This window comes from Limulus polyphemus, unplaced genomic scaffold (genome assembly GCF_000517525.1).
Source record: "Limulus polyphemus unplaced genomic scaffold, Limulus_polyphemus-2.1.2 Scaffold1032, whole genome shotgun sequence".
NCBI classification, from domain to species: domain Eukaryota; kingdom Metazoa; phylum Arthropoda; class Merostomata; order Xiphosura; family Limulidae; genus Limulus; species Limulus polyphemus.
In genome coordinates, this window is record NW_013666642.1 from 301,898 (window position 1) to 311,806 (window position 9,909).

General features: G+C 32.0%; 1 protein-coding gene across 4 annotated transcripts in view; it reads right to left on the minus strand.

Annotated features, from left to right (window-relative positions):
- LOC106461793 (GTPase-activating protein and VPS9 domain-containing protein 1-like) overlaps positions 1–9,909 on the minus strand; it is a 91,298-nt gene that overhangs the window by 66,647 nt on the left and 14,742 nt on the right. For all 4 annotated transcript variants that reach the window (XM_022388867.1, XM_022388866.1, XM_022388864.1 and 1 more), the window contains exons 2-4: positions 9,687–9,722; positions 8,831–8,998; positions 6,343–7,356 (exon numbers count right to left, since the gene is read on the minus strand). In XM_022388867.1, coding sequence (XP_022244575.1) covers positions 6,343–7,356; positions 8,831–8,959 — 1,143 coding nt within the window. In that variant the 5' untranslated portion in view covers positions 8,960–8,998; positions 9,687–9,722. The remainder of the gene's footprint in view (positions 1–6,342; positions 7,357–8,830; positions 8,999–9,686; positions 9,723–9,909) is intronic.

Genomic DNA, 9,909 nt, shown 5'->3' on the forward strand with positions numbered 1-9,909 from the left:
TAATAATAATAATATGATTCAGTATTGAGAATGATAAAGTTGTGTGATTTGTACGTAATACTACTAGTACCAATACCACATAAGAATTTTATATTTTTCCTTCTTACAATCTTTACTTTGTAGTAAGACCCATACTTCTGTTGTTATTGCTTTAGAATTAAAACAGTAACTGATATATATAAAAAGCTTATTCTGATATTTTGCAAATGGTTTAAAACTCAGTGTACAAGTGACAACAATAAAAGCCATATGTTGGTTGTGAAACAGGCTAAATACATTCATCTCAATAATACAGAGAAGCTATGACATTCTCACAGTTGGGGTCTCAATACATTGAAGAGCTTATTCTGATATTTTGCAAATGGTTTAAAACTCAGTGTACAAGTGACAACAATAAAACCCATATGTTGGTTGTGAAACAGGCTAAATACATTCATCTCAATAATACAGGGAAGCTATGACATTCTCACAGTTGGGGTCTCAATACATTGAAGAGCTTTAGTTTCGCATTCCAACACAAATCTTACCTATAATGAGAGGAATGTGACCAGGGCTAATCTTTTAAGTGCTGTAAAGTAATTTTCTTTGTAATTTATGGTGTCTGTATTGTTTGATAATCTCTTTTAACAGGATGTATCAAGTAACATGGGGGTCAGGCTCAGGCGGTGTTTATTGAAACCACCTGTACTATAAACTGTTACATACATTCGCTAGTAGTGGCAATTAGTTTTGTCTCTATAGTGAAACAACATACACTACATATGTTGAAATAAACTTGTTTGAAAGTTCAAAGAAATGATATTCAAGTACTGATAAACTTTCTTACTATCATATCTACAGTAATGTTCAAATGCGCCAACGCTGGGCTGAATGAGAGTGACCCCCCAACAGGGGTGAGATAGTTTACGGAAAACATACAAAGTTCACGCTGCTAACCCTACGGTTTACTTGGCACAATAAACAAAAGTACGGCTGCAATGAGACATAAACTTGAAATAAAAATATATTCAAAACAAAAATGAAACAAAATATAGATGTTTTTATGTAGATATATAAACATGAAATCTTAGTTAAAAATAAAAATACTCATTTATTGTTTAGGTTTATTTACAAATATTATTTTTGGTCTTGTATATTACTTGAAACCATAAGGAGAGTACATGATTGAGTAATTTTTTTAATAATCACATACTCTCCTTATGGTTTCAAATAATATAAAAGACCCCAAAATAATATTTGTAAATAAACCTAAACAATAAATGAGTATTTTTATTTTTAACTAGGATTTCATGTTTATATATGTACATATAAAACATTTTAATTTTGGTTTCATAAATGTATTTTTATGTCAAGTTTATATTTATGTTTCATTGTAGCTATACTTTTGTTTATTGTGCCGAATAAATCGTGAGGTTAGCAGTGTAAAATTTGTACATTTGCAGTCAACTATCATGCCTATTGGTGGTCGCTCTCGTTCAGTCCAGCGCAGGCGCATTTCAACATTATTGTAGTAAGAAAGCTTTTTGGTACTTGAATATCATCTCTTTCAAACAAGTTTATTTCAACATATGTCTGTGTATGTTGTTTCACCATACAGACAAAACTAATTGCCACTACTAGTGAATGTATGTAATAGTTTACAGTACAGATGGATTGAATAACACCACCTGACCCTAGTTGCTTGATACATCCTGTTAGGAGAGATTACCAAATGATACAGACACCATAAATTACAAAGAAAATTACTTTACAGCACTTAAAAGATTAGTCCTGGTCACATTCCTCTCATTATAGGCAAGATTTATGTTAGAATTCAAAACTTAAGCTCTTCAATGTATTGAGACCCCAACTGTGAGAATGTCGTAGCTTTCCTGTATTATTAAGATGATTGTATTCAAAGTGCTAAGCCTAGTTCATTTAAACACCATGCACTCACCACTCGATAGCTCTTAACCCTAACAATCGTAAAAATAGATAAATTTGCATTTTATGGACGATACAAATGTTTTGGGATTTCAAAAAAATTTACTAAAACATAAAAAGTAATAAGTTCAAATCTGGAACAAATATAAATATCGTAGTCATTTCTTATAAATACCATTTCCTAATGTAATTTTCCAAGATATTAAAGATCGTAATGCAAAAAAAACTAAATTTATCAAAAATAACATGCTTTATGTTTCTTAAACTACATGTATTTATGAAAGTTCTTATGAAGTTTCAAACAATTTCATCCACTAGTTTTATTGTTGGAATAAAATATAACAAGACTTGCATTGAATACACAGAAAGTTAGTAGCCGGTGGTCATCAGGTTAAAGACCAGGTCTGTAAGCAAATAGGCATAACAAAAGTCCTGAACATAAGAGGGAAGGATGCAGACACTCCTGAAATCCCAAAAACAAAGAAACCAGATTAAAGTTCAGACAAGATAGGAATAAATGGGAACCATGGGTGTCCCCACCAAAAACTACTAGGGTCACAAAGAAGAGCCTCAGGGAAGAGGTGAAGGGAAGATAAAGTAGTAGGATAAAGAGAGACCAAAACAGAGAGATGGTTGGAAAGAAAAACAAAGAAGGAAAATGAAGAGTACCTTAAGCACAAAGTTAGGGCACAAGTGATTGGGATCAAGAAATATAAAAGAGCCATGATCTAACGCTATTGCAAAGGAGTCATAAAGATGCATAGGACAAGAAAGAATTAGGACATAAGGAGCAACTAAAAAGGACATGATATACTGGGATAAAAAGATAGAATATCACATACCTGATTCATGAGTGTAGAAAACAGAAAAAGAAGAAAGTACCTGTTCCTTATCAGGGATTTAAGAGCCAAAAACAAGGACCAAAGGTAGAAAAGCTGATGGTCCATGTAAAACTGAATATAAGTTTGAGCTATTGGATTGATCCACTAAATAACTAGAGATTCTATCAGGACATCAGTCAGAGTATTACTAAAACTTCTTTACACAAGATTGCATTAAACAATGTTCTCCATGGGTGGTCATTAGTATTACCTACTTTGAGAATAACAAAAGTAATTTAAAACAAGATCCATTTAATAGTTTTCTTGACAATGTTATGTAAAGCCTGCCTATATTCTGGACAAAGAATGAATTCAGAATAAATATTATAATACTACAAGAAGATAGAAATGCATGGTATGTTCATATATCACAAAACTACAGATCCCGAAACTTTTTTTATAGTTTCTTTAGATGATCTTTATGTAAAATTATATCTGCTTGAAAGCTATGAAAATTTTCTTCTAAGACATCAGGTAAGCTTAGGATTAGTGAGTACAGCAAATGTGACTCTAAATATTTATTAAACTAAATACTTTTTTATTAAATATTAAGTTTATTGTAACCAAACAATGCACAAAAATAAAACAACTTATTTATCTCAACCATGAATATCATTAGCAAACATACTGTTACCTAGCCTGATCTGACAAAATTTTGAAAAGTCAGATCATAGGTCACCAATAAATCATTGTCAGTTTATGCAGTTTTTCTTCTTATATTGGCAAAATAAAATATCAAAAGAACTATGTTCATAAAAATAAAACAAAAAAACAAACAAAAATTCTAAAACGAAAGGAAATGCATTTTTTACACTTTTAGAATTACAATGAATATCAAACAGGTACCCCTTAAATACTGAGTCTTTCTTGTTGAGTTTGAATGCATTCTGTCAACAAAATGTGACTTAAAATTTCCAAGTGTTCTTTACATATTTGCATACCACGTACATCACTTACCCATAATACTTCACTCCCCCACCTTATTGCACATACATCATGCATATTACACAAGTTCTGCTTTCCCATCATAAGTTAGATCTGTTTGCAAATTGTAGTCTTGATGAAAATCAAGTTGTGGGAAGGCAAGAGGAAATGGATTTTAGAGGTAAGTACCTGTTTAAAATTAATTTCAATTCTGAAAATGTAAAATTCAAATTATGCAGATGTACCTCTGAAATACTGAATGCTCACATTATAAAGGAGATAGGAACTGATGAACTACTGAATATTTTGTGACTGCAGTTTTTTTCTTTTTCTGTCTACCTCTCTATAAAATTAAATTAATTATATTTAATCTACGATTTTGATATGCTGTGTAAAATTCATCCTATCCTTCCTTTTGAGGTAATCTGTTTTAAAAACATTTTCTAGCTTTCTTAAATAAATAAATATATATATATGTATATATGTGTGTGTGTGTGTGTATATTCAAAAATATCACAACCCCTGAGAAGCCAATATTTGGGAATAAGGATGCTGAGAGGTACAGCAATACCTTGATTTTCCACAACAAATTCAGAGGTTAAATAACACACAAGAGTGCTGAGTGGATAAATCAATATTACTACAGATTCCAAAGACATAAGATAAGACTGTACTTAATTATTGTATCTTTCATGTTTCGTGTTGTTTGTTTGGAAGTCAAAATTATTCACATTCTTTGACATCTTGGAAATGGGTAACTATGGGTGGTGGGTAGAAAATATACAAATGCCCATAAACAGATTCTATCGAGACTGAAGAATTACTGGTGACAAATGGAATCCTGAAACTGAAGATACAGTGATGTGATGAAACAAATAACAGCAAAAACATTATGCAGATTCATCCACCTGTCCACTGGTAAAATGGCTCAAAAGACATAGAACAGGTGGCACTGCTAAATGGCAAAGATTATGCAAATTAACTTGAAATGAATGCTTCGTGTTTGGGTGTTTGTTGTTAATCAAGCTATAATATGAGCTGCTTGAGTACAAACATTATACTGTCAGTAATATCTGTAGATGATGGCAGGAATACATAGAACTATCAATGTTGAGAAGTATAAACAAGTTAAAGCTGCAAGCTATAGGCAAGTTGCATAAGCAACATCTCCAACTAATACACACAAACTGACAGTGTTGTTACAGCACGACTTTCAACAAGAAAATCTAACTTATGGTGGGAAAACACAGCTTATGTAAGATCCACTGATGGATACGTCATGTGGAATGTTGGAGAGAGAAGTATTATGGATAAGTAATGCATATTGTATGCAAACATGTAAAGGACATTTGGAAAGTTGAGACACACTCTGTTGACAGCATATGTTCAAACTCAACAAGGACAGCTCTTCAGTATTTTAAAGTAAGACTATCTGATTTGAATTTGTGTGTTCTCAAAAGTGTCTAGCAGTAAAAGTTTGGATGTATCACAACATAAAAAAATATGAAAAACAAAATAAATCATGTGAATTTTTTAAAAATCTAAAACTATATATTTGTTTTTTGTTGAATTTTGTGCAAAACTACTGAAGGGATATCTGCATTAGCCATTCACGATTTTGAGGTGACAGACTAGAGAGAAAGCAGCTAGTCAGCACTACCCACCTCAATGTTTAGGTTACTCTTTACCAACAAACAGTGGGTTTGATTATCATATTATAATGCCCTCATATTTGAAAAATATGACCACATTTGGCAATGGGATTCAAACCAGTGACCCACAGATTGCAAATCAAGTGCTCTAACTAACAAGCCAAACTATAAACTATTTAATAATTTTGTATTCAAAGTTTCATGCAGTTTGGTTAAGTACATCCCCAAAATTAAGGGGTATTAGTTACACACACACACCTCTGGACCATAACAGGTTAATGGCTTTATCTTTTATACATGCAATTACATACACAATTATTAGTTATGATTTTCAAAAGTAAAACAGGCTTTTTTGTATACACAGTTGGGACTTGAAATACTTAAATTGTTTTGCATAACTGGAAATAGTGGAGTCAAAATAAAAAACAGTACTACTTTTTTCTTCAGTACAGTTACATTAATTAAAATTCTAGGAGTCAAAAAAAGAAAAAGTAATTGCAAATGAAATTAAAATCACATTTACAAAATAAAGATTTGTATATACATGCATAAAGTGACATCTGCAACAACTACACACATTGCAAACAACATAGAAAAACAATCAAAATGGGTGGCACATGATTCAGATTTTTCCCCCATTATGTGTGTATGGTTGTCGGGAAGGGTGCCTGTTGCAACTTGTGTGAACTGACAGAATATAAACATTACAAGTGATTAACCAAACTGATGGTGACCCTTTACAAAATACAATGTTACCTTTAGTATCACTTTTGCCCCCCATGAAGAGTACTTTCAATTTTCATTAAATATTTGTCTCAAAAAAGAAAAAAAAAAAGGTAATAAGTAGCAAGAACTGAGATATTTAGTGTGCAGACACAAAGATTATGATGCATTTTAGATTAATTAGCACACTTCTGGAAAAAAAAAGTTACATATAATTCAGTACAAAAACAAATACCAACCTTTTCAAATTTTCCATACAGATCCATTAATTTGGGGTCAATTTCTTCCCATTTAGACATGGCAAGGACTTGAAGAATTTGTGCTACTTGCATCAAATTAAACCGAGCTATAAAGCTGATAGGTGCATCTGTAATTCCATAAGGTTCTGGATTGACAATTGCTGGGCAAATGAAGAAGACAAACACCAAGTCAGCACACATTGCACCAACCTCTCTAACTTCAACTCGTTTACCATTCATAATGAGAGTGTACATTTGTCTAACCAACCATGACAGACTTTGTGGAAAACAATACATGTTGTTATGAATTCCCTCAATAAAACGATTGGTTAGATTTACCAGTTTATTGATAGTCCACTGTCGATATTTCAAAAGGTTTGCTTTATATTCTGGAGTTCCCTCTTTTCCAAAATGTCTCAAACGTTCATGTGGAGGAAATCTGACAACAGCTTTCCCAGGGTCAATATCAAGAAATAAGTCATCTTCCATGAGAAGATGCATAATGGGAGTGTGTAAGGCAGCAGTAAGGAAGAGCTTGGCACTAAAGAGACCTTCATTAAAAGTCTTGTATACTTGGCTGAAAGCACATGAACCACGGCGAAGAAGTCGTCTTGGATTTTCACTAGTTGCAAGCTGTAAAACCATTAACTCTCGCAGCAATTTTAAAACAAAAATTTCATCTTCAGGCAGTATACAACTCCCATATATTGCAGACATAACAATTCCTACCATACTCTGTATGGTATCAGCTCCTTGTTTCTCACCAGTCATGAGACATGTGGCAATAAGTTTTGGGTCTTCACGAAAATGTTGTAAAAACTCAGCATAAGCATTATCATGAGCACCAAGCACTCTATAAGAGTCAGTGAAATTAACATTTTCAAGGGCAGAGGCTTGTTGGCAGCAGGCTGCAGGATGTGCATCTGGCCGAGAGAGAATCAAGTTATCCAAGTTGACCCGCTGCCGTCTAGCAATCCAAGCAACATGATACAAATGCTCAACAGCATTTAGGACCTATAGTATAATAAGAAAGATTATAAGACACAACATTTTTTTAAATTTAAAGATATTCAAACTAAACATTTTCTGAATAATATTTATATAAAAAGGAGTATATATTTCATGTGTATGAAGTATCCTGAATTATTTGTGCCCCAGGAGATTCCAGTTAATAAATGCACTTGCACAAAGAAAGGTTACATGATGTAGTTTAGTTTCTAATAAAATAAACATGTCCCCAACATGAGAATAATTTTTGAAAATATTAGTTACTTCAACTTTATCTTTTCAAGCACTCAGTGATGATCTTAAACATCAGAAAGATCTTGCACTTTTAGGAATCATATAAGGCATTCATTTTTTTTTTTAATTTACTGCAAATATGCAATAAAATGAGTTTAATCCTTTAAAATAACACTTATGAACCTAACCTGACACTTAAAGCATTTTTTGGGGAATAGCAGGGAACTCAACCTCCTACTAACATCCACCCTGTCACAAGACTGTGATCTGACTATTTTGTTGCTTGGTGTCTTGAATTTGCTATAGATGGCACTGAAGTGTTTCATAATCCTTCCAAAGAACAAGTTTGTTTAAATGGAACTTTTGGTTGGGATATGTTAAAAACAGAAGCATTACTACAAACCCTGAAACTGTGTGGTAATATTGTCATGACTCAAAGAAATTTATTTTTACTTGAAATTTTCCTTACATTTAAGGTATTTCACCAATTTTCTAAAAAATAATTCAAAGGAAAAAGCTGATCTAAAATGTCCATTCCTTTCAATGACTTAAGTACTGGTGTATAATATGAGCAAACTTGTAGAAATAGTTTTGCCATTAGCATATGATTCAACGTTGTTCTTTAGACATTTGAACTACCAATGTTAAAGCTACATTTTTTAGCAACATAAACACATGCCTTGCAAAACAAATCAACTTACATTAACTAGTAAAAATGTGACACGATAACAGCTGTAATGAGATAAAAATTAAAATCCCTTACATAACAATCATTTAACGGTTTTAAGCTTGCTTAAATTTTTCATTTTTATCTATACAAAATGCATAGAACATCATAATTCAGAAACTACAGTGTATATAGCACTATTTTTGTAGCCAAAAAAGAACTGAAGCTAAAAAATATAGCATTTTTTTTGTATCTCAGCAAAACTGAGCTAGAAAGTCTGAGGAATGTTATAAGCACCCACTGTGGTACATGAAAATGAACTTGGAAGCATCTGGCATAAAAACAAGACAATCTGTTGTGATGTTGTTTTCAATAACAAAAAAAATTGTTTAAAAGAGAAGAAAAACAGAGTTCTATCATAAGAGTAGGTTTGAGTAGATATGCAGTATGTGCAAATAAAAGTATCCTAATAATATTTCTCTACAGAGGCTTCATAACTTCGAACTTTCTATACTTGCTCAGTATTGAATTTTTTACAATTGAATGATTCCCCCATAACACTTCAGAAAATTTCTTCACCTTTTCATTTAAGTTTTGCAGTTGCTGACGTTCAGCTGTTACAAACAAGTGTTCCTGTCGAAGATGTCGAGCTAAGTCAAGAAGTTCCATGCGAGCCCCCATTGTTACTTTCTTGGGCCTCATTCCCATGAGAGATTTAAATTTCAAATAGTCACCACTCCTTTGCTTCTGTAAAATAAAATGGTAAATTATGAACTAGAAAATTTTACATTGAAAAATGCTACTGAGTAATATTAAAAACATTCATAAACTTAAAAAAAAGTATACATATTAAAATATTAGCTTTTCATTTAAAGTATATACTGTACGTGTAATGAACATAATACACATGTAGTACTGAAAAAATATTTTATTACAAAATTTCATTAAAAATGAGAAATGAAAACATAAGAAATCATATTCACCTAAAGTAATTAAGTTATTGCAACAAAACATTATAATTATTTGCTTAACAGCAAGTTAAAATCAACATGTTATTTACCGTTCAAGGTTTGTTTGTTGTTAAGCACAAAGCACATGCCATCCAAAGTGTTCATGTTACAATGAGGTCTGTGTAACAAACATGTGAAGGGTTGACTTGCTGTAGCAGCTAATAATGAAATACTGTAAAAACTATTATGTCTCCTTACTCAATATGCTAAATGTCCCTCTAAACAATGACACGCTGAAACAGACCAAGTCTTGAAATACAGTTTGTCTTTCTACTCTCTGCAACCAGCAATAAGAACACAATATTTGATGTAGATGAAGGATTAAATTTAATTGTTTTCTTTCTAACTTTGAATATATAAAAAAAAAGAAGTCAGTGTATTAATAATTTAAACATATCCATCATGTAATGAATAAAATGGCCTACCTGAAGCTGGTAATGAAGCTACTTCTAAGAGACTGCCTATAAGATACAGAAGAAGGTAAATGTAATCCACTTATTCCACACAGTATTGATGTATTGCAATGAGAAATGTTAAACATACTAGTTATAAATTTACAGCCTAAAACATTTTAAAGAAACATACTGTTACGTATCTGCTTATTTGTTAATTTCCCAGTATAAATTCTTCCTGAGAAACTTCAGCGAT